General features: G+C 43.0%; 1 protein-coding gene across 2 annotated transcripts in view; it reads left to right on the top strand.

Moving 5' to 3' along the window:
- Nucleotides 1-25,594, top strand: part of LOC146833084 (complement C3-like) — a 595,871-nt gene that overhangs the window by 270,207 nt on the left and 300,070 nt on the right. For both annotated transcript variants that reach the window (XM_085600722.1, XM_085600721.1), the window contains exons 13-14: nt 23,873-24,076; nt 24,169-24,330. In XM_085600722.1, coding sequence (XP_085456848.1) covers nt 23,873-24,076; nt 24,169-24,330 — 366 coding nt within the window. The remainder of the gene's footprint in view (nt 1-23,872; nt 24,077-24,168; nt 24,331-25,594) is intronic.

Raw genomic sequence — 25,594 nt, 5'->3', positions numbered from 1 at the left:
AATGATTCAGAAACTCACATACCCACTCACGAATCCATTCAGACACTATGCAGACACTCACGGACCCACACAGGCATTTATACATCCACTCACAGATCTATTTAGATACTCACACATTTACTCACAGACCCACTTGTGTTCTTATGTACTCACTCAGAGACCCATTCAGACACTCACATACTCACTTACAGACCCATTGATATTCTGATGCACTCACTCACAGACCCACAAAGACTCACTCAGGCAAGTGCCGGGACACTTCGAGTAGCCGTGCGCTTTATAAATTAAATATAACATAACATAACATTATGCAGCCACTCACAGATTCACTCAGAGATGCATTCATCCACTGCCACACTCACTCAGACACTCAAGCACCAATTCATAGTGCCACTGAAAGACTCATGTTTCTACTCACAGAGCCACTCACAGACTCATGTCCCCTCTCATAGACCCACTCAGAGACTCATACACCCACTCACAGACCTACTCAGATACGCATGCACCCACTCAGAGACCAACTCGGACATGCATGCACACACTCACAGACCTACTCAGAGACTCATGCACCCACTCAAAGACCCACTCCGAGCCCTTGCACCCACTCCCAGACCCACTCAGACACTCACACACTCACTCAAAGACCCACATTGCCACGTATACATCCACTCTCTGACTTATACCTTCACTCACATATACACTGACAAAGGTTACAAATTACAGTTGAGAAATAGAATTTAAAAACTTAGAAAGTAACTGAAAAAACTAAAGGTTACAGGGATGTTAGAGTTAGGAAATAGAATTTTAGAAAACGTAGAAATTCACTGGAAAAAAGCAAAGGTTACAGGGATGTTATAGTTTGGAAACAGAGTTAAAAAAAACTCAGAAATTCAATGAAAAATACAAAGATTACTACAATTTTATAGTTAAGCTCACATTTCACTTGTTCAAAACCGCAGAAATTCAGCAGTTATACTTATCTGAGCTAACTATAACTTACGGCCTCGCAATGCACTGCTTATGACCTCACATATTACAAAACTCATGACATAGTCAGTGATATCACTGATTACATCACTGATCACATCTCAAATGATATCACTCATGACATCACTGATGACTTCATCCACAGAACAACTCACATACCCACTCATATCCCAAGACAACCTCTCATACACCTTCCCCCACTCCCACATAACCACTCACATGCCCATTCACAAACCCATACAAATACTCAAATGAAACAACGGCGGACCTCACGCCAGTTCCAATAAATAAGTTTGCCGTGCAAACTACCCCAGCGCCAGCCATTGTATGACGTCACTGTGCTCTAGATCAGAAACTATTTTGCCAAATGGGGGTGCGCAGCTCAAGAAGTCCAATAGGCAAAGATTGATAGAAAAGTAACTTCTTTATTCCAATTTTTTTTAATATCATCAGATATAGAAACTCCAGGTAACTCGTTTCATTCCGATATTGGGAACTTCATCAGGGCAAAAAAATATATTATTTATAAAGTGCCAATTTCCAAAGTACCAACAACCTTCAGTAATAGTACTTGATTCTGAACAGTTGGCTTCTCAAAAAAGACCGTGTGTTCCTATGTAAGCCTGTTATAACAGTCCAAAAAATCAATGGTAGTCTGGAAGACGGATCCGCATAACACAATAAAAGCCCCATGGAGAAAAGTCAACTGGCAAATGTAATCTCTATGGGCCATATGTAGGTGGGCTAATACCGGTCGGTAACGGCCGAAAATCGGTAAATTTCCCGTTACCGACCGGTATTTAGCCCTTTGCGATGTAGGAGCCTGGATTTAAGGATTCGGTAATTTACCGATTCGTTATTTTAAGGAATCGGTAAATTACCAAATCATTAAATCCTATGTAGGGAGCACTCAAGAGAGTGCATTTTTGGTTTAAGGATTCGTTATTTACCACCAACTACAAGTTGGTGGTAAATATCGAATACCTTTCCAAAAGCAATTTTGTGCTTTGTTAAAAGTGCCATGTGGCAGACATCCATGCCCTTAGGGCATGTATGTGCGCCACATGTGCACACATGCACGATTCAGGGGTGCAACAGGGTGTCAATGTGACACCCTGCCATCCTTGAATATGCTCCCACTATTACCAATTCGGTATTTACCGAATCGGTAATAGTGAATGGCTTCCCATTCATATTTATGGGCCTCCAGGCCCATTGGAATGAATGGGAAGGTATTCCTTATTACCGATTCGGTAAACACCGAATCGGTAATAACGAATATTACCGAATCGGTAAAATTTACCGATTGTTTACCTACATTCTATTTACTGATTCTTAAATACCGAATCGGTAAAATTCGGTATTTAGGAATCGGTAAATAGAAATTACCTACATACCTACTATGTCCACTAAATATCCAAAGCAATTTCCAATAATTCATAAGGTCCAGTGTATTGCACTATGGCCCATATACACTCGGAGCAGATTTGAAGACTCCTTAGAGCCGCAACCAAAACTTCCTCTCTCTTCCGTCCTAGCACAGAAGAGAGAGGAAGTTTTGGTTGCGGCACTAAGGAGCTTGGCATGAGCAGAGAGGCTTATCTCAGAAGCAGTGTATAAAGCATTTGTGAACAAATACAGTGAAAACACTACGGGGCCGATTCACAGAACAAACTTAAGACAAAATCCTAAACTTAGTACCATTTTGGTATTCACAGAATGCACTTACTACTTATGGTATTCACAGAATGAACTTACGTCCGCACTCGGGCCGGAAATACCGAAGGTGGGGATTCCGGCCAGTGGCGGAGATTTAGCCATGGCCAAAATCTCCACCTGTGGTCCGGAAGCTCTGCCTCCGGCCCGGAAGCCCCGCCTCCGGCCCGGAAGCTCCGCCTCCGGGGCGGAATTTCCGGCCCGAGTGCGGACGTAAGTTTAGTAGTCGTAAATCCATTCTGTGAATAGCAAAAGTAGTAAGTTTATTCTGTGAATCGAAAAAGTAGTAAGTTCATTCTGTGAATACCAGAAGTAATAAGTGCATTCTGTGAATACCAAAATGGTACTAAGTTTAGGATTTTGTCTTAAGTTTGTTCTGTGAATCGGGCCCTACAAATGGACACCACACCAGTTTAGAAAAATAACTTAACACAAGACCAAACAACAAAAATCCACAATACAATAATCTTCAGAATGGTAGAAATAGCTTAGTTCAATGTACATGGTAAATGCGACACTTTACTCTCAAAGTACCTTGGATGCGTAATGCAATGCAAACAAAAGGGTCGCAGGGAAGGTGATGCATCGGTTCATTGCTTCGGGGGAGGTGATGCTTCGGTTACTTACTGCAGCGTAGGGGAGATGATGTGTCGGTTCCTTACCGGAGAGGAGGTGATGTGTCGGTTTCTTACTGCATTCAGGTTACGATGCGACAAGATGGCGCCGCGATGCGCTGATCCGGTGCGATGCGACAAAATGGCGTCTTTGATGAGATGCGACAACATGAATGCGATGCGTGCACACCCGATGGCCGTGCGGGGAACTCGGTTGACTCTTGAGCAGCGACAGGCCCTGCGACAAGCTTCTCTGGTGATGTGACTGCAACCTCTGCAGCGGCGATCCGCCTCTTCGGCGATGCAACAGCAATTGCTGCGGCGGCGACTCGCTTCTTCCTCGTTGCTTCGCGCTTCCAGCTCCCAGCGACACGCAATCTCCAGAGGGCCCAAAACAACAGCAGGCACCGCTCTTCAGGCAGAATTCCCACCAAGGAAATTCAGGGGGAGCTGGTGGTGAAGTCTTCGTGTTCCTGAGACTTCAGAACAGGAGGCAAGCTCAGCTCAAGCCCTTGGAGATCTTCCTCAAGATAGTAAAATTACACACAAAGTCCCTTTTCTCCTTTCCTTGGCAATAAGGTAACCACTGCAGACCAACCCCAAACAGCAAACAGCTCAGGGGCAGTAATCTTCTTTCAGCTTCTCCGGTTATTCTCCTTGGCAAAGGGTTTGTCTTGATTCCCAGAAGTGATCTAAAGTTCTGGGGTCTGGGCCCCAATATTCATACTGCAAAATTATTTGTTCTCTGAAAGCAGAGAGTGTCTGTACCCAGTCAAAAACAGTTCTGTCCTCCCTGGTGCAGTTTCCTCGCAGGAGGTGGAGACAGCATTGTTGAAAGCAGACCTGGCCCAGGTAGCTGAAAGGAAATCTCCTCCCCCTACTCTCTATTCTATGAAGGCTCAGGCAAGTGAAAGGAAATCTCCTCCCCCTACTCTCTAATCAATGCATGTCCTATTCTGCCCAGCCCTAACCCATCAGACTGCTGGAGCCAAAGCCCTCTCCAGCCCCCTGTCACTCACAAACCAGATATGGAATACACAAACCTAGCAGAGGCATGCTGGATGGTTACACAAGAAAATACCTACTTTCTACAAGTGGTATTTTCAAACACAGAATGTAAAAATCACCCACACTAAAAGATGTATTTTAACATTCTGAGTTCAGGCATACTAAACTTTATTTTCCTATCTTGTTGCTAGGGTCAGTTAGGATTATAAGATGTTATAATCAAACTACCCATTATGGCCTATGGGAACAGATAGCCTTGCAATAGTGAAAAACGTAATTGGCTGTAATTCACTATCAGGACATGCCACACACATCAGGGCATGTCCTACCTTTTACATACAATGCACCCTGCCCTTGGGCCTACCTTAGGGGTGACTAACATGTAGAAAAGGGAAGGTTTAGGGACTGGCAAGTGGGTGCACTTGCCAAGTCGACATGGCAGTCCCAGACTGCCCACAGGCTCTGCAATGGCAGGCATGAGTCATATTTTACAAGCTGCTTTTGTGGGTGGCACAACCAGTGCTGCAAGTCCACCAGCAGCATTTGATTTAGAGGCCCTGGGCACACATGGTGCACTGTACAAGGATCTGACACGTAAATCAAATAAGCCAATCATGGAGTCACTAATCCAATACAACAATTTACAATAGGGAGCACTTGCACTTTGGCACTGAATAGCAGTGGCAAAGTGCCCAAAGCATCTAGACCAGCAAAATCATAGTAAAAATACAGGAGGCAATAGTGAAAAAATGGAAGGGAGACCCACACCAATGGTGCCAGGTCTGACAATGAAACAATCATCCTAGGGTGCAGGACTTGTGAAAGGAAAGGCACCAGGCGTCACTTTTATCCAAAACACAACAACACATAAATACCTGTATAAAATCTGTACAAATACTTCAAAATATATCAGCAGTTAGGAAAGCAGCTGATTATGAAGTGTGAATGAAACATCAATTTAACAGGATTAAAATAAATCAAGGCATTTAACTTGGTGATGGGCAAATTCAAAGTATTCCCTAAAACTCAATTTCCAAACATTATTGTTTGCATGCTATATAGGTTTATAAGTATACCTACATGTCTGTGCAAATTTAGTGGCCATTCCAATGAAAGCTGTTCTGCCTGTAAATGTACTGCCACACAATGCTTTAGTAATATATTTGCAACAGTGTGCTTCAAAATGCAACCTCAACTACATAACTCACGCTTACCATTCTCCTGCTGAATGGGCATGGCTCATTTGCTACACATGTTGTTTGAGTGACTCATGAATTGTTCACAATCTCAAGAATTTCTGTGATATAACATTGATGGTAGCACACCCACTCTGAAAATTGTTCCCGCACCGCTAATCTTATGCAAAAAATATAATGGACATTAGGAACAAATGAAGAACGTTTGAATCATTCAGCTGTGTGGTTTTGCTGCAAATGTTTTCTAACATCAGAGTGTAATCAGTTACCTTTTGGCATTGTTTTATGTAATTATACTTAAGTCAATGCTGAGAAACGAGAGAAAATAAAACTTAACTGGGTGCTCAGCCGAGGTCAAAATCTTCTCCCTGTCATCTCACTTTCAGTTTGTAATAAATGGCAGGCTTGTGAGGGAATGACTATGAACTGTACATCATTCCTTTAGAGTTGCTGTGAATTCACTACTCACCTATAATACATTATTAATGGCAATTGTTGGACCTGGCCCTTTTTGCTTGGCTATCCCCAAACTTTTTGCCTTCCTCCTCCTATTTGTCTGATCCTACTCTTGTTGGTGTTAGGACTCTGGGCACTTTACCACTGCTAATCAGTGCTAAAGTACATATACTCTCTCCTCTAAAACATGGCATGTTTGGTTTCTCCAGGATAGGCATATTTGATTTATGAGTAAGTTCCTATTACAGTGCACTGTGTGTGCCCAGGACCTGTAACTCAAATGCTACAAGTGGGCCTGAAACACTGATTGTGCACCCACATGAGTAGTGCCGCAAACATGTCTCAGGCCTGCCACTGCAGACCTTGTGTGTGCAGCTCTTAATTGCCATTTCGACCTGGAAAGTGCTCCCACTTGCCACGCCCAAACCTTCTCTTTTATTTCATGTAAGACATCCATAATGTATGTCCTGGGTAGCCCCATGGGCAGGGTGCAACACTTGTGAGTTTTACATGTCTTGGTAGAGAAAAACTGCTCAAATAGTTTTTCAATACAGCAAGGCCTATCTCTCCCATAGGTTAGCTTTGAAGCTGCCTTGTAACATCTTACAAGTGTATCTTCCAGTTAAGAGAAGAAAGAAAACTGGAGTTTGGTGTCTCTGGATTCACAATTTAAAAACACATCTTTTAGTGAAGTTGTTTTTTAAATTGCAGGTCCGAAAATTCCACTTTTAGAAAGTTAGCAAAATACCTGGAAGTGTATCCAGGTTAACCCAGTGCACTATAATAGTGTCACCAATAAGGTGTACCAAAAGTAATCACAAAATTGATAGAGCAGTACTCAATCTGATACAGTGTCACAACAATAATCAAAACAGTATTTCAATGTGACCAAAATTCCTCCAGAGACAGGAATACGTCAGAATCTGTTTTAATTCAGAGTCTTCATAAATGAAGTCCAAAAGTGCACAAAAGGAATGGCTTGGATTCAGCATACGATAACAAAACTTCATAAATCCCAATGCATTTCGGGCTTAAAATAGGCCCTTCATCAGGGGGATCTGTAACATGTAAATGTATGAATTATACATTCCAAGTATCTAATAGCTGTCACAAATGGCGTAAAGACTGACACATAGGCTCAAACAGTCAGACAAATTAAACTGGATAGGATAACAGAAAAGCACTGCCTTTATGAAACCATGCTCAATAGAGTCTATAATGAAGCACAACGTGAAGTGAAAACAACATACGTCCAAGCACAAAAAGAAGAAAGTGCCCTGTGCCCCCCCAAGACGACTGATAGTGCTCAGTGATACAAATGCGCCTTTAAACAGGAGAGTAAAATCATAATGCCTGAAAACCGCAGCTGACAGACTCAAAACGCGAAGAAAAAAGTTGCCCAGTGAAGTGAAAGACTAATAGTGCTCCGTGAAACACACGTACCTGTAAGCAAGAATGTGAAAACATACTGCCTGAAAACCTCAACCAGCAGACTCAATGCGAATGCTGCCAAAATAACCACATAGCAAATTAATTGAAAAGTCGCTAACACGTGAAGGTGCAAAAGACACCAAACGTGAACAAGCCTGCTTACCTACGACACAAAACGGGAAGGATAACTGTAATCTCCTTCAACTAGATACGTAATGAAAAACACCTAAAATAAAAGTCAACAGAAAGTAATGAAAAACTGCTATGGAACCACGGTAAAATGTATCGAAAGAACAAAGAGACGAAAAAAGGAAAAAAACATAACAACAATGAACTGCAAACATGTCCCAGGCATGCCACTGCAGAGCTTGTGTGTGCAGCTCTTAATTGCCATTTCGACCTGGAAAGTGCCCCCACTTGCCACACCCAAACCTTCTCTTTTATTTCATGTAAGACATCCATAATGTATGTCCTGGGTAGCCCCATGGGCAGGGTGCAACACTTGTGAGTTTTACATGTCTTGGTAGAGAAAAACTGCTCAAATAGTTTTTCAATACAGCAAGGCCTATCTCTCCCATAGGTTAGCTTTGAAGCTGCCTTGTAACATCTTACAAGTGTATCTTCCAGTTAAGAGAAGAAAGAAAACTGGAGTTTGGTGTCTCTGGATTCACAATTTAAAAACACATCTTTTAGTGAAGTTGTTTTTTAAATTGCAGGTCCGAAAATTCCACTTTTAGAAAGTTAGCAAAATACCTGGAAGTGTATCCAGGTTAACCCAGTGCACTATAATAGTGTCACCAATAAGGTGTACCAAAAGTAATCACAAAATTGATAGAGCAGTACTCAATCTGATACAGTGTCACAACAATAATCAAAACAGTATTTCAATGTGACCAAAATTCCTCCAGAGACAGGAATACGTCAGAATCTGTTTTAATTCAGAGTCTTCATAAATGAAGTCCAAAAGTGCACAAAAGGAATGGCTTGGATTCAGCATACGATAACAAAACTTCATAAATCCCAATGCATTTCGGGCTTAAAATAGGCCCTTCATCAGGGGGATCTGTAACATGTAAATGTATGAATTATACATTCCAAGTATCTAATAGCTGTCACAAATGGCGTAAAGACTGACACATAGGCTCAAACAGTCAGACAAATTAAACTGGATAGGATAACAGAAAAGCACTGCCTTTATGAAACCATGCTCAATAGAGTCTATAATGAAGCACAACGTGAAGTGAAAACAACATACGTCCAAGCACAAAAAGAAGAAAGTGCCCTGTGCCCCCCCAAGACGACTGATAGTGCTCAGTGATACAAATGCGCCTTTAAACAGGAGAGTAAAATCATAATGCCTGAAAACCGCAGCTGACAGACTCAAAACGCGAAGAAAAAAGTTGCCCAGTGAAGTGAAAGACTAATAGTGCTCCGTGAAACACACGTACCTGTAAGCAAGAATGTGAAAACATACTGCCTGAAAACCTCAACCAGCAGACTCAATGCGAATGCTGCCAAAATAACCACATAGCAAATTAATTGAAAGGTCGCTAACACGTGAAGGTGCAAAAGACACCAAACGTGAACAAGCCTGCTTACCTACGACACAAAACGGGAAGGATAACTGTAATCTCCTTCAACTAGATACGTAATGAAAAACACCTAAAATAAAAGTCAACAGAAAGTAATGAAAAACTGCTATGGAACCACGGTAAAATGTATCGAAAGAACAAAGAGACGAAAAAAGGAAAAAAACATAACAACAATGAACTGCAAACATGTCCCAGGCATGCCACTGCAGAGCTTGTGTGTGCAGCTCTTAATTGCCATTTCGACCTGGAAAGTGCCCCCACTTGCCACACCCAAACCTTCTCTTTTATTTCATGTAAGACATCCATAATGTATGTCCTGGATAGCCCCATGGGCAGGGTGCCACACTTGTGAGTTTTACATGTCTTGGTAGTGAAAAACTGCTAAAATAGTTTTTCAATACAGCAAGGCCTATCTCTCCCATAGGTTAGCTTTGAAGCTGCCTTGTAACATCTTACAAGTGTATCTTCCAGTTAATAGAAGAAAGAAAACTGGAGTTTGGTGTCTCTGGACTCACAATTTAAAAACACATCTTTTAGTGAAGTTGGTTTTTAAATTGCAGGTCCGAAAATGCCACTTTTAGAAAGTTGGCACTTTCTTACTTAACCATTCTGTGCCTCTGCCTGTCCCTAGAATACACGTTTGGATTGGATGAGAGTTGGGCTTTGTGAATTTACTCTAGACAGTCACACACAAAGGGAGGTGAGGTATGTCCTGCATATCCTGATGGCCCATCACCCAGCTGATGAGCCTTCATGAACTAGAGTGGTGGAAGGAGCTGACACTTGCACCTGAATAGATGTGTGCCTATCCCCACACAAAGAAGTATTCACCCTCTGTAGTGTGTCTAGAGTCAGGGCAAGGAAGGGAAGGGTCTTCTGCACTACAAAGACTTTTCTTTGAAGTCTCTCTACTCAAAGGCCAAAATGGATATAAGTACTGGACCTCTGACAACATATACTCTGAACACTTTTGAACTGAGAGCATTCTGACAGGAAGAGGAGCTGTTTTGCTGTCAGGAGGAACGGCCACTCTGCTGTTTGCTTTGTTGCGTTGGCCTGCTGCTTCTGTCTTGGAAGTGAGAGGACTGGACTTTGCTCTAACTACATCCTGCTTTCTAAAGTTCCAAAGGGCTTAAGTTGTCCTTACCTACTGTTGGAAGTCTCAGGGCCATCAACCACTTCACCGATACCTAGGCCCCTCTGTTGGAAGCCCTACTAGCGAAGTGGTGCCAAGTCCAGTTCCTGGGTCCTTGGAAATAAGTTCAGTGCTACAAGAAGAAGCCAACAGTGAGTAACTTCAGAACTGGTGCCTATCTGCAACTTTGACGCTGCACCGCTGCCTGCGCCAAAGCCATGGTCCCTGCTCGATGCAACAACTGCGATTTGCAACGCCGGCTCCAATGCTGCCCCAGCGCCTCCGAAGAACTGACACTGCGGGAGTTCTGAGCATCATGCCACCAGAGTCTGTAATTCCCCCTCCGAATCCAACGCCGCTGCAGTGGCCCAGTGGTTCGACCTTGATGGCAGGAAACCAAAGCCTTGCGGCTTGACCTGCAACCGCTCATTGACGCCGCCCAGCAGTAAGGAACCAAGGGTCAGCTTGCCAAAAATTGCATCATCTCCCCTGCAACCCCCAATGTCCCCGGCCGTCAGCGACTTCACAACTCTGCACCGCCATCCGGAATAGAAGGTTCACTTGCTTACGTGATGTCTCACCTCCTTCCTTCATGCAACGCATTCTCCTTGGGTGCCGATGTGCCAATGATCTGCATAGCAGTAACGTAACAACGCTGCACCTTCCCTGGATCTTGGGTCATCTTTGATTTCCGATGTCTACAAGGTACTGTGCCGAGGTCTGCATGTCTCCCAACACCAGCCCTCACTCCATTGAGGTCAGACTGAGTTTGTGGAGTTCTTGACATCAAGCATGACCAGGTAGCCCAGTTGGAGCTATTGTTTTCTAAAAGCTATACTCGATTTATTTTTTGAATTTTCATGTCTTCACTTTTTTGTTATTTTGGTCTTGTTTAATCAGCTAAATAGTGACTATTTTTATAAACTAGTGTGGAGTACATTTGTGGTATTTTTATGGTGTTAATGTCTGTTTGTACTCAAAATACTTTACACATTGCCTCTTTAGTTTCACCTGACTGCTCTGTGTCAAGCTTCCAGAGGGTGAGCACAGGTAAACATTTAGTGTGTACTTCACTTACCTTGACTAGAGGGGTGGTTCCTGCTTGTACAGGGTGCATACTTTGTCAACTAGGAACTCTATTTCTAACAGTAATTAGTGACTTTGTATTCTTCCAAGTAAACTCTGACATCAGAACTCAATTGAAATAAGAAATGAAGGGGCAGTCATTCATCGTGAGATTACACTTTCTGGTGTGTTATAGAAGCGTTTATGTGCTTCACAGCTTTATTGTGGTTCTGGGAAATAATCACAATATTGTTTCAATCAACAATCTTGTCTTGCCCAGACTGGTGCTAACAGAATCATTGTATATGGTCCCCCTTTCTTATTGCACAATATCCTGGGATTCCCGGAAACGGTCTACACCATTGCACCGTTTGGTCAAACACGCTGGCAAACAGCTTTGTCACACATAAACATTGTAATAAGAGTCAAAAGGGTAAAGGAAGCTTTCACACCCTCAACAAGTCTCAAAAAAAGCTTGCAAGAATTGAATGGATTGCATAGTGGCTTTATGGGAATATGCACTAGGAGAGGAGGGTGCAATCCGTGAAAGACAATCCAAAACCTAATGAGAAAGAACATACATACCTGGCATAGCCTGAAAGCTGTGTGCATGCCCTATTTGTGGAAAAACAGCAGTGCAAACATGAGGTCAAGCTTTGTTCTTACAAATGACCAGATGGGTTTGTCACAGATAGCAGCATCAGAAAAGAGCAAGGATACCGACACCAGAAGGTGAATGGAAGTGAAAGATGACTGTAGGAAGGCAGAGGTCAAAGACTAAGAATGGTAGGTAAACAAAGAGTGAGGTCTAGACTCTGGAGATTATATCTTGAGAACATAAGGAAAAATAACCCAAAATGGGGTGTGAACCACTGTTATCAAAAAGTAAGTGGTAACCAATGATACATCATCTCTTTTCTTTATTGCTTTAGAATAATGTTTATATTATTACAGACCATTACATCATGGCATTGGGAACATTTATCTGGGTTTTCTTTGACTTTCCTTTAGAGTTAAAAGGAAAGTCTCAGGTTCGGAGGTGCTGGCTCTCTATGATGTTCCTCTAACTCTCCGTGGTTCGAAACTTGCTGAGGCTTCGCATTGGTCCTAGGAAGGTCCCTGAAGGACACATGAGGGTACTCTTAGTGCACATCCTACTACATCCCTAGTGCCTCCCATCAGCCAGAGCCTATCCTGGTCTAGTTATCCTTCTGTGTCCAAAGGAGTAATGATGGAGAAATCAGCTCACTTTCTGGATTTCTGGCACATTACATGTACTGACAGAAGGAGGCTGATTTGATAGGGGTTTCCTCAAGTAGGCCTCTTCCCTTCTGCCTCTTCCTATAGTTGGGTATTTCCAACAGCACTCATTCTCCTCTGTCAGCCCAAAGGCATCATTACCCTGGGGGTAAATATAACACCACGATTGGCCTGTGGACCGGCTCCACATCTCTTCCGTATTCGCCACCAACCCTACCACAAGTGTCAGCAGATTTGAGGATGCCGTCTTTGGTGGTACTGCCAAACAATTCCTTGGATGTCTCCCCTGCAACTGCGTGTGTATACATTTGGCTCTGTGGATGTGGAAGTCTTTGTGCCTCATGGCACTACTGGACATCAACCGCAAGATCATGTTGCCCCTATGATGTGGATTCATGAAAGATCCAACAAAAAGGAGTTTCAGAAAGAGGGAACAGAAGACCCTGATCATTTAAAAGTTGAAAGCTCGTTGGCCAAGGTGTGCGATGGTTGTGGAAGAAAGGAGGTCAAACAGACATGCAGATATAGCCAAATATGAGTTATTCTATCGGCAAATCCGAGCAGCAAAAAACTAAGATGAATGGGGACCAGATCCTTTATTTTTGTCTGTAATTATGATAAGACTTTGAGCCTTCTATATCAACATGTTGGGGTGTGACTGACAGCTTGGTTGGATAGAAATAAAGAAAAAGTGGAGGTTAATAATTTGTCTTTTCCACTCAATTTTGGGAGTCCTCGTGGCAACACCGCTCTGAAAAGGGAAGAGTTCTGCTATGTGGTGAGGTATCCTAAATAATTTTCTTTAAAAAAAAAAAAAAGGATCTGTCCAGAAGTGTGGAACTATTGCAAGATTATGGATCTGGGGAAGATGCCTCGCTAAAGAAATCAAGCATGGCGCCAAGCAAATTGCATGTCCCGGTTCTAGCTTCGATTTAACACAAAATTCATGGTCCCCTGAAAGTGAGCCTCTCTGTTTGGCAAGGATTGAGTAAATACATCTAGCCTACACAAACTACATGTATTTATTTAAATTGATAAGGATGACTGGAAAACAAGAAGGACGTGCATGTTCCAAGGTAAAAAATAATGTCATGGCAGCCCAAAAGGCTGACAACCTTAATACACCCCAACCTTTAGACTAATCGGTGACCTAGAAACCAGCAAATTTATAAATAGCCCGCCATGAGAGTAAATGTTCACAAGCCACAAAAAATATAACCTCAGGGTATATAGAAAATTAGGGATCTCCATAACTCCAGTAGTGGAGGCACCCAGAATATACCACAATGCCAACGAAAGAAGCCACGTATTGCAAAACAGTGGAGGAAGCAGTTACACATCGCACTGTAATACTTATGGATAAAAGTACTTCAAAACAGAGGAGCAAGGAGAGAAATATATTGGTGGCAAACTGAGGCTTACGTGTATTTCATTGTACTGATGCAAGCAGGTAAAGACCTGGAAACTGAGCGGTAAATGCACTCTGCGCTCTGGGGCAAGCAGGTGAATATCCTAAAGCCACCCTGCGAGATAAATATACTAACACTGAGGGAAGCAGATAGACACAGGGGCATGCAGAGAAACAGCAGAAGAGGATTGGGATCGACCTCCTAGGGGTGGCCATTTTGCACGGTATTCATGACAGAACCCATCTGTCGGGTTAGGGCTTTGTTCCTGACTCCAAAATCTGCTGCCGTCAAATTGCATCCTATGTTGGAAGCGTGGTCTTTGCTTCTGTGGCCTATGGGTTTAAACCTTTGTTGGTGGAAAACCTTCCAGATGGCATGCATAGGGATTTTTGAAACTTTTGTTCTCCTCATGTCTGCTGTATGGGAAACAGCCTTTATTTTTCAGCCAGAACTACACAGTACCATTACAACGCGGGCAATACAACAAACGTGTTGTTACCAAGTGTTTCATTACTGCATGTTCCATTATCATTCAAGTTGTTACAACAACTTGCGTTAGGGAACGTGTTGTTGGATTTAAAATCCAACACCTTTTCTACTGTTGCACAGACTAGAGCTGGAATAGTAATATATACTATTCCAAAGTCCACGCTTCCCGAAGGCAAGTCGTTGTAACAACTTGCATCGTAATGGAACGCCTGTTGTTACAACGACTTGCATTAGGGAACTTGTTGTTGAAATTAAAATCCAACACCTTTTCTACTGTTGCACAGACTAGAGCTGGAATAGTAATATATACTATTCCAAAGTCCAGCGCTTCCCGAAAGCAAGTCGTTGTAACAACTTGCATTGTAATGGAACACCTGGGAACAACGCGTTCCTTGTGTTGCCTGCATTGTAATGGCATGCACTGTAAAAGCATGCATGATTGTGTCATACATCCCTATAGCATTTATGTTCTCAACATTCAGTCATATCCAGCACAGTATGTCATCTGACTGAGGCCTATATAACAGGATTTCATAGAAAGGAAAGTTAATCCCCCTTTTCCTGATTTCAAGCCCCCTCCCCGACCTTCCCCTTCCAACCCCTGACCCCTTCCCCCCCTACCCAACCCCAACCTACCGCCGTCTGTGAAGCGCTCAGACCTAGTCTGTGCACATGATGGGCAGCGGTGCCTGCGGTGAAGGCAGCAGGAATAAACTAATGCCTACATGAACCCTTAGATCAAAAACATACAAATACCACATGCGCCAGAAAAAAAAAAAAAAAGAACCCCTTCATAGCTACATGAGTTTCAGCTACCTCGCTCCCAAAAAGAAGAAAAATAGATAGATTTTGGCCCAAAGAGTAACTCAGAGTCTAATTGCCGACAGAGTCCAAATACTCCTTGGCTTTAATTTCTGAGCTAAAGTATAGAGTCTTGCCGTCATTAATTACTTTTAACTGTGCCGGATTTATCAGGAAGGCTTGCATTTTCTTGTCCCGAAAAGGTTTAATCATCTCCCTCAATCTCCACCTTCGCTCAACGGTCGAGTGACAATAGTCTGGAAGGACAAAAAACGAAATTCCTTCCCCAGCTCTCCTAGCATCCGGCCTCGCTTTTTCGGCAATAGCCTGTCTCAAAATAAAGTTGCCAAAAAACACCAATACTGCCCTAGGTTTATCTCCTTCCCTCACATTCTTTCGGATTTTGAAGGGAGTACGGTGAACCCGCTGAATCTCAGTGACACAATTCCAACTGGAGAGTTCCGGGAACGCTTGCTCAAAGAGCTTGATGATATAGGCCTTTATATCGGAGCCCTCACCCCCCTCTGGGATCCCCAGGACCCTCAGGTTATTTTGACGGAGCCTATTTTCCAACTCCTCGGTCTTCCACTGGAGATCGACCACCTGGGCACAGTGGGCATCGACCTTGAGAATAGCTTCAGCTGCCTCTGTCTCTGTTGTTACCAGTCTCTCTTCCAAGTTTGAAACTCTATCCCCAGTATTAGCACAGACCTTGGAGAGTTTCCTCACTACGCCCTGCATCTTCCTCATCGCCGCCTGAGCTTTTCTATTGTCCTGGCGGGTCTCTTCTCTATGTGCGATAATTTCTTGATGGATTGTCTTCAGGAGTGACCGATTAGTATTGTCTGCTCCTGGACTTCCCTGGAGAGGAAGAACAGAGGATTGGTCGCGGCTGATGTCATGATGACTCTGCGTCTGATTCCTTGTCGCCAGAGGAGGCCTAACAGCTGTTACTGGGACATCTAATTCCAAATTGCTTCCTGAATCCCCCTCTGAATCTGAGTTAGATCTACGTTCGTCGTCCTCAGACCAACCAGCCCCTTCGGAGGTTGAGAAGAAACCCTCACTAGGAACCTTCTCTTTTTCACTGCATGCGCCTCCCAGGTCGAGATCCGACTCAGCTCTTAAAGGGCTCATGTCCGATATATCTTCTGCTCGAGTCATTGCCGATTCTGTAGCGTCTACCGAAATAACTTCTGACCCAGATTTGCCTGCTTCTTCGTGTACTAAACTCTCTTTATCCCCTGCTTTAAGTTGCGAGACTGAATTGGTGACCGCCACTATATCTTCACCCTGACTTATTATGGAGAGTGGTGCCTCAATGTTATAGTCATTTTTAGAACCCCCGATTGGGCCTCTGACCACCGGTGATGTGCTGCCCTCTGCCACCTCCACCTCCGTTACTACCTCTTTCTCCTTCCCCTTCTCCTTACCGGCCTTAGGGAAGATATCTGCAATTGAGGTGGGCGCCAGGCGGGTCTTCACCATACTCTGCTGGCATTTTCGTCCTCTCTCGAGAGGGGCTTCATTTCTCTCCATCTCGACGCCGCCGCCGCCGTCCTCCCGAAGCACTTTCTTCCTTTGGGACGCTGATTTCAACCCAGCCGCTATTTTTGGAGCCATCACGCTTCTACGCCTGTCAGCGGGCCGATAGAATGTATCCAAGCCGCTATCACCACACTGCTCCTGATAAGGGCCTGCTCCGTACATCCCGAGCTCAGCCCCGCTCCACTCGATTCCGCTCCGTCTCACCCAGCTCACCCAGCTCCGGACTGCTCTGCCTAGTCTCCGCCTTCCAGCACTCCCGCGGACTTGGCTCCTAGGCAAGGGAACTATGTTCACGGACACCGCCTCTCCCCCGGCCGGTCGGCGAACAACGCTTCGTATAGTGGGCGCAATCAGCAGCAGTAACAGCATCCTAGCCTCTCAGCAGTCGGAACGAGTTCCATTCCGTGCGCTATTGCCTTACATCGATCTCGTCTCCTCTGCCTTCACCGCCTCACCGCAACGGCCGTTTGGTATATTATGGGTTCAATAGTCAGTGTAAGGTTTCAGTAATTAGTCACCAGTCAAAGCTTCATGTAGTTTTAGTCGTTCAAGGAGACCCTCAGGATGGTGAACATTAGAATATGCTCAGTCAATATCGGTGGGTTGAATGATCGGAGGAAACGTCAAAATCTAGCTCACTTCCTCAAGTATAATAGATTGGATGTGTTATGTCTGCAAGAAACACACCTCCCATGGGCCAAAAGGAATCTCATGTCTGTGAGTGGTTATGAGCTAGTGGCTTGTTCAATGCCATCCTCGGCAAACAGGGGGGTCGCAGTTTTGGTTAGAGCATCTTTGGGAGGAGTTAGACGGACCAAAGTCGATGAAAACGGGAGATGGGTCTTAGCTGAGTTGGAAAAGGGCTTCACAATATGTGTAGTCTATGGATCTAACAACGACGACCCCGAGATTTATGATTTCTTGGAAATAGAGTTAGCCACCTGGTCAACTCCTATAATTTTCTGTGGGGACCTCAATATCTCAGCGGATTGGGGTCCTAACGTAGTCTATTCAGGGCAAAAGCCCAGAGTCTTTAGGGCCGTCTCATCTCTTATTAGGTCACATGGGCTACTAGATATATGGGGGACAAAGGAGCCTAAAGATCCAGGATACACATAATTTTCAAATCCTTATCAGAGATATACCAAGCTGGATTACTTTTTTGTATCAGACTCAGAAATAAGCAGGGTAGTAATATCCAAATCCCCAAAGATATTATCGGATCATAATCCTCTGGTCTTAACATATGAACTGGATGGATTAGAAAGGGCATGTACTAGATGGACATTTGAAAGGAGATTACTGCTAGATAAAAGATTTGTTGATCATATCAGGAAATGGGTCGGAGAATTCTTTTCTGCTAACAGATACAGTGCCTCACGAAACGGGGTATGGGAGACGTTCAAGGCAGCCTTAAGAGGCGAACTAATAAGCTGTGCGGCAAGATTGAGAAGAGAAGACAGGAGCAAGGTAGAAAGATTAATGAGGGAATTATCAGGGGCTCAGGTACAACATATCTCTGATATAGTACAAGGCAGAGACAGCCTGGAGAGTCAAAGGAAACTGTTAGCAGTTAAAGCTGATATACAGAAGGTTGTCACGCTTAAGGCGGTAAGCGAATATCAAACCACAATTCCCCAATCCTCTTCGCGTTAAATATTGACCCGTTTATTCAAAAGATCCTAGGTTGTCCAAGAATTAGTCCCGTGATACGTGAGGGACACGAAACTAAGATCTTGGCATACGCGGACGACCTGGCTGTGATCACGATGGATCCGCACCAGGCATTTTCTGAGCTGGTACAAATGGCAAAGGATTTCGGCGAATATTCAGGTTATTTATTAAATGAATCCAAACACAAATAATTTGTACTAAAAACATAATTAAAACAGATGAAAGATTTGTTGACTCAGCGATTTATTTGGGGGTCAGAATTAATGCTTCAACAGCCAAAACTGTTGTCGAGAACTTCGGCCCACTGAGCAAATCCATAGAAACAGATTTAAAAAGAATCGATGTTTTACACCTTTCATTGATAGGAAGGGTCAATGTATTAAAAATGACAATGTTCCCCAAAGCTCTTTATTTATTTCGAGCCATACCCCTCTTAATAGATGAAAAAGTAATTAAAAGCCTGCAATCCATTTTTATAAAGTTCGTCTGGCAATATGGGAGAGTTAGGCGTTCTACTAATCTTTTGTCTCTCCCCAGGGATAGGGGCGGTCTGGCATTACCGAATCTGAGGCTGTATCATTGGTCATGTTTACTGCTACATATGTCTATTCTCTTTCGGTCAGAGCCTCAACCCATCCAGGGGAATTTTGGTATTCAGACGCCTCCCTCAATCTTCGAGTTACTAGTCGGGAGAAAAGCAGTTGGTCTATTATTGCGGGAAGTTGATCGTAGATATTATAGGAAGGCTCGCTTTCAGGTATTGGGAGGGGCATGGGGGGTATGGAGGGCAGTTTCAAAGTTCTGTGGAATTCCCAAGGTAAATCGATAGCTTCATCTATATAACTCTAGAATTTTCCCTCAGATGGTAGCCGATAGAAACTTGCAGGTATGGGAAGATCTAGGAATTAAGACGGTCGGCGATATAATGGGGGGAGAGGAGATCTTGGGTTTTGAGGCGCTACAGCACAGCGTTGGCATTCCTTTAAAACATTGGTTATTGTATATTAAACTGACAAGCTGGCTGAAGGCTGTAAGACCAAGGACATTATTGGCAGACGAATTTCCCATTGTTGACCAGTTGGTTAAAAGGAGTGAGAATATCAAAGCTTTCTATACCCTATTTAGTGGAGAAATACAAGACGATCTAGAAAAAACAGAATCTTCTCTGGCTATAAAATTGGGAAACCCTGATGAAGATTTAGATCATGCCCTCCTTCTACAAAAGAAAATATTTCGCTCCTCTAACTTGAGGGCACAGCATAACAAAATGTTGTTTAATTTATACCATACGCCCGCAAAGCTATATGCCTGGGGGTAAGGGAAGATGATAGGTGTCCTAGATGCAAGGCAGGCCAGGCAGATCTGCTTCATATGTTTTATGACTGTGGGTCCCTGGTGGGACTACAGAAGGAAATAGAAAAATTCTGAGAGGGGCTGTTAAGCCAAAAAATCCTACTGTCATCCACCCTTATGATATTAGGCATCGATAATAGGTTAAAACTGGGGAAAACTGAGGAGGCCCTGGTGTTTATCTCTGTTGCAGTACTTCGGGTATTAATTTCCGCAGGATGGAAAGATACCGTAGCTCCTTCTTTTCAAATGTGGCTCTCCAGATTACTTGGTATGCATAATATAGAGATCTCTCTGTATGCTCAGAAAGGGAAAAAAGCAGGGGACTTTGGGGAAAGTATCTGGGCTCCTATTACAAACTGGAGGGAGGCCAGAATAAGGGAGGAGGAGAGGAAGTAGAAGGGAAGGGAAAGAAAGAAGTGAATCATTTGTTGGTCCCGAGGGGACAAAGGATGTATGTTGCTTATGTTGTAACTGGAAGTTTGAATTCTTATGCTGATTTCATGATATAATGCGATGTTATTATGTACATACTGCAAACTAAAATAAAATTAAAAAAAAAAAAAAAAGAAAGGAAAGTTAATCGGCTTCTCTTGCACATCAAGTCCCAACCTCGTCAGATTTGATTAGCAGGATCTTCCTCTTATATATATTCTGTAGCTCAAACCGTGACGTGCCAGGTCTAACACGTCTGCTGTAGCACTGATGGCTTGGTTATGGAGTAAGAAACCATTATTTAAGAGTCATTGGAAAACTTCCTCCAAGCTCCTCAGCAAACCTCTTCATTTGTTCTGAAAAAGATCTGTGGTGTTTTACTACTGTCAAGGAAGTACTTGTTGTCTTCATAGGGGTGCAGATGTTGCACAAATCATCTGTTCCACAAAGTCCATTCTCTTTCTCTCTTTCTCTCTTTATTAGGGGGAGACCAGGGTGCAGATTTACTAAGATTTTGCACCAGGGTTGCATCACTTTTGTGGCACAGCCTTTACGCAAAATAATCTTTGTTATTTACTGAGCCATGCAAAGCCACTTTGCATGGCATAGTACATACAAAGTAACCCAAGGCAGTGCATAGTGCTGCCTTGCGTTGTCTTTTGTTGGGTAGGTGCTCCGTGGGTGGAGCATGGGTGTTCCCACACATACACTCATGGATTTTTGCACATTCCCAAATTTGCTACACCCTAGCACTATGATGGAAGGGTGGCAGCGTTGGTAACTAAGCAACACACAGTGCTCCAGTGCAAGGAGAGAGCAGAAATGCACCATCTCTAAGTAGATGTGGCACATTTGTGCTGTCTCCCGTTCATGCAACACAGTACAATAACTGTGCTCGCTGCCATGAGTTGAGAGAAAAAATAGTAAATCTGCCCCCAGATGGGGAAGAGTGATAACTTTTCATTAAGAGGCACTCTCCGAGTGTGGCTCAAGATCCTTTCTTACCTCACAAAAGTTTTTATTCAAAAAGCTTTTTATCAAAAAACGTAGGTGTTGCTCCAGTTTATACTTTTCAATAGGTGTTGAGTAGAGTCCTTTAGCAGTGGCTGTAAGAAGGAAACTTTTATCTCCGGTTCTAGAGTACCCAGAAGTGGAAAAAGTAACTTTAACTGAGCTTGCTGTTGCAACGTACCAAAGATCTCTTAATCGTGGACATGAGGATAATGAGTTTAGTTGGTCATCTAGCCAATCCACCATGGAAAGTAGGGAGATCTGGTGACTGGATAGTCTCTGGAGAAGTAGTTAATTAAATGAGTGACAGAGACTCTTGAGATTTGCCTCTATCCAGAGTCATATTATATTACAGAGTGCATGGCCTGCACTTTGAGGGTAAAAAGTCTCCTTGAGCAGCAACAATGTAGAATGTGATTGGGTTGTCAAGGATTCTTTTTCAGAAGAGTTCATTTCTCTTTTTATGTACCTGAGCTTGTCTGAAAACCATGCTTTTCATAGAAGCATCATACTTACCACTTCAGGTGTAAGGTTTAGAGGTCTAGTATGTTCTGGAGAAAGAGTTTGCTCAATTGACATGGTTTACATCTGTTGATAACACAAGGTATAGTAGTATTTTGAGCAGTGGACCTGGTTGATGCAGAGAACCTCAGAGTTGACTATCTCCTAATTGGACAGGCCTCTCTACATCAGTGAGGTCTTCATAGGTTTAAGCCTCAGCAATTAAATGCACTTCTACGTTGCATGTGTCTTCAACGTGAGAAAATGTGATAGGGCACTTGTTGCTGGAGAGCCCTACTGGACATCTGTGCTTCTGGATGTATATCGGGCCTATTTAAAGTTAGAAAGCTAGCAGACATTGTAAACTCATCTACGCTCCAATCTGCCAGTACAGCTCTGCCAAATATGTTGGTGGATCATCCACACAATCTAGAGTAACTGCTGAGCCACCAAGTCTGACAGAATTACCTCTGCGAAAGGGCTGAGAGTTTTACACAATTGCAGGGATAGTATTCCTGGAATGCAAGGAACACCACATCCTGACATGTTAGCAAAGTGAGAATGGCTATGTGCACAGTGTCAACATATTCTCACTTTTTAGGATACATTTTCTATGCCTACATCTTCTGGTGGTAATTCCTGCAGAAAAGACAGACATTGGTATATTTTCCACTGCAATGGTTGTCCCCCAAAGTGCCATTTTGACAGCAGATTTAGCCACTTTGGTGAATAAAACTCTCTCCCTTGGTGGATAAGCAGAACAGGAAAACGCTTTTCTCAGCTTCCTTTACACGGGAGATAAATTTGATGCAATGGCAGATAGAAGATCCATCATCCAAACTCCATATCAGACACTAAGAGCCTCATTTAGATTTTAGAAAAGCACTGGAGAAGGTACTCCGCCACAAATAGGTGGGATGTCACAGTTCTCCTGCTTTGTTTAGAGGTGAGAAAGTGCAAGGTCTTTGGTGGTGGGCCCTCAGCGGGCTCTACCAATTTATTAGAAACATATGGTATGACCAGGTGGTCCATCTATCGGAGGGCAGCCAAGTCGCAGTGGCTATAGCCTTGCCCTAGTGATTGCAGAAATACCACCATTAATTGTTCCTGCCTGGGATTGCCCTGACCCTGAAGAGCAAAATAAAATGTCCTTCAGGTGTAGGGAGAAAACTCCCTGTACATCAATGAGATTTTCTGTTCTGAAAAAGGAAGTGTACGCTTTGGGAATTTCATTTTGTAGAACAAAAGAGAACTCTGCTTCAACACTCAGATTTGCTCAGCATATAGCTCTGTTTTTACTGCATCTGCCACAGTAGCATATTCAGACATGGCAATGTGATCGCCACCAGGCAGTAAGGGAGCTCATAATGTGAAAAGCAGTCCTCCTCTGGGGTGTCAGATGGCAGAGGCCAGGGTGGTCCCCAGTGAAATGAAAATAAGGCCTGGAAAAATAGACTGAAAGGTTCAATAGACACCAACTATCTTAAAATGTTCAAAGAAATAAAATAAGACTGGAAAATAGCATTTGAGGTTTGCAAAAGGAGAAGAAAATTGAAGTGATCTCCAACCGTCACTGCTGTGCATCATGGGTAACAGAGCTACAAGCTTCCTTAAAGAAGCTGTGGTTTGTTCAACTCAGGTTATGTGGCTTTTTTGTTTCAAAAGGAATCAGAAAGGGCCGAATCAGCCCAGTATTTATTAGCTGTCTGTATTTTTAATTCCAATTATGATGTGTTAAGTTTATTTCACAGTATACTATTTACTTTCTGTAAAAGTGGTCTGGGATCCATGAGAGGAGTTAGTCAATGTTTATGACTTATGATTCCATGATAGATAAAAGTTTTTATCTTCGTGCTTTGATTAGTTAAAGTTATTGTTCAAATGATTCTAAATATTAATGTACATTGTGTAACTGAGTGAATGAAATGCATCTGCTACTTTAAATAATCCAATGTGGTTTACTTATGTCAGCTCGATGTAATTGATTGTTGCTCAGTTCAGCAACTCTTTATTTGTCTATCCTAAAAAAGCTATAAAGTTCTAATAATGTAGAAACACACAACTCTCTGTTTCACAATCACAAATATTCAGCTTTATTTCCCAACCTTTCGGCAAGAGGAAATAGACTGGGTCCTTATTTAAGCATGGTAGCATTAGTTTGATGTAAACTGTTCTTTTGTTTCCCAAAAATCAGGTTTTGAACAAAGGAAAGATTGTTAAAGTTGGGAGACAGGAGAGGTTAAGTGGCCAAACGGAGATCTCCTTGTCTCTGCTAATCACTCCAGAGCTCATTCCTTCATTCCGCCTTGTGGCCTATTACTGCCTACAAAATGGTGCTCAAATGGAGATAGTGGCCGACTCCATTTGGGTGGACATGCAAGACACCTGCATGGGAACAGTAAGTGGTTCATTTCGAAAGTCAACTGTTTGAATAATATCATTTGCCAATAAATCATACGCTTATCGCATTCCGGTTTTGGTTCCACACAGTTAAAAGTGGCTGGAGTGCCAGGAAAAGGGAAGCAAGTATACCAGCCAGGGAAAGCAATCAAGATGAAGGTGACAGGGGACCCCGGAGCCAAAGTCGGAATGGTGGCAGTGGATAAAGCGGTTTATGTGTTAAACAAGAGATATAAACTATCCCAATCAAAGGTGAGACCCTGCAGATTGACTAGCAAAGAAAGTCAAAATAGAGAAAATGGGAACAGCTCTATTGCTTGAGGAACACAATGCCCAATATAGGTTGGGGTAAAAAGTCCTGCTCATATGGAAGGCCAGTAGCGTGTAGACTATGTGATGTACCTACATATTTCCAAAAGATAAAGTACCTGGACTGCTGTGCCATATCCTTTTCCCATTCAAAAGCAAATTTTTAAAGATTAAGCTTGAAACATTCCTTCCTTAGGTGCTGCTTGGGGATTCACCTATAGAAAACGTGTCAATAATTAACCTATTAAACAGTGAAGTTGAGGTTCTGTATGAAACTTCATATTATTTCCACTTGAATCTGCAGTTGTCATGTTTAGTAACCTTTTAAACTTTTTGAAAGGTGATATAACTGACTATATGTAACTGACTGATCTACATGGTAACATTTGAAACTCAACTGGATTTTGAAAAATGCTTTTGGAATTGTAATGTGAGAGCTAGGACATGAACATTTTTAATCTGTAGAGTGGGATTCATCATAAAGAGCTGTGAGTGCATTATACTATGATGGAATTACACGATTGACATAGCTAATACACAGTTACGTTAATAAACCCAATAAAAAAATGAAAATCGTCAGGTTTTATAGATATGATTGCAGCAGCAGGCTTGGGAGGACTTAAGGGAAGCGATAGAGCTAAAGAATACAACTGCTTTCTGGAAAGTTATAAATGACTCTTGCTTCCAAGAGGCAAATAAACCAAGGGTAGCTTATCACATCCTGCCAGAATCATGGTATGAGCATTTCCATGGGCTTTACAATCACTGCCTGAATGAGGCCCAGACGGAAGCAGAAGGGGGGGTGCAGTCTATCCACCAGATAAGTTTCACCCTGGGGGAGATGAAGGTAGGAATTGAAGGACTGACTCGAAATAAGGCATCGGGTCCTTATGGAATTCCTCCTGATCTTTTCTTGAGCCAGGTAGATCTTTGGGCACCAATCCTGACCAGAGTCATTAATGCAGCAATAGACAGAGGTATGCCACCATCTTGGTCAACAGCCAAAATCGTTCCTATTTTCAAAAAAGGCAATAAGGACAGCCCACTTTGCTACCGGCCCATTTCCCTAATTGATGTGTCAGTGAAAGTTCTAGGAAGGGCTATCCTCGGCCGGTTAATTGACTGGGCGGAGGATCAACAGATTATCACTGACACCCAATATGGCTTTAGGCCGGGAAAGTCAACCACCGATCAATGTCTTACCCTT

This window comes from Triturus cristatus, chromosome 4_2 (genome assembly GCF_964204655.1).
Source record: "Triturus cristatus chromosome 4_2, aTriCri1.1, whole genome shotgun sequence".
Taxonomy (NCBI): Eukaryota; Metazoa; Chordata; class Amphibia; order Caudata; family Salamandridae; genus Triturus; species Triturus cristatus.
The sequence above is the reverse complement of the archived record's forward strand: the minus strand, read 5'-3'. Positions and strand labels throughout refer to the sequence as shown.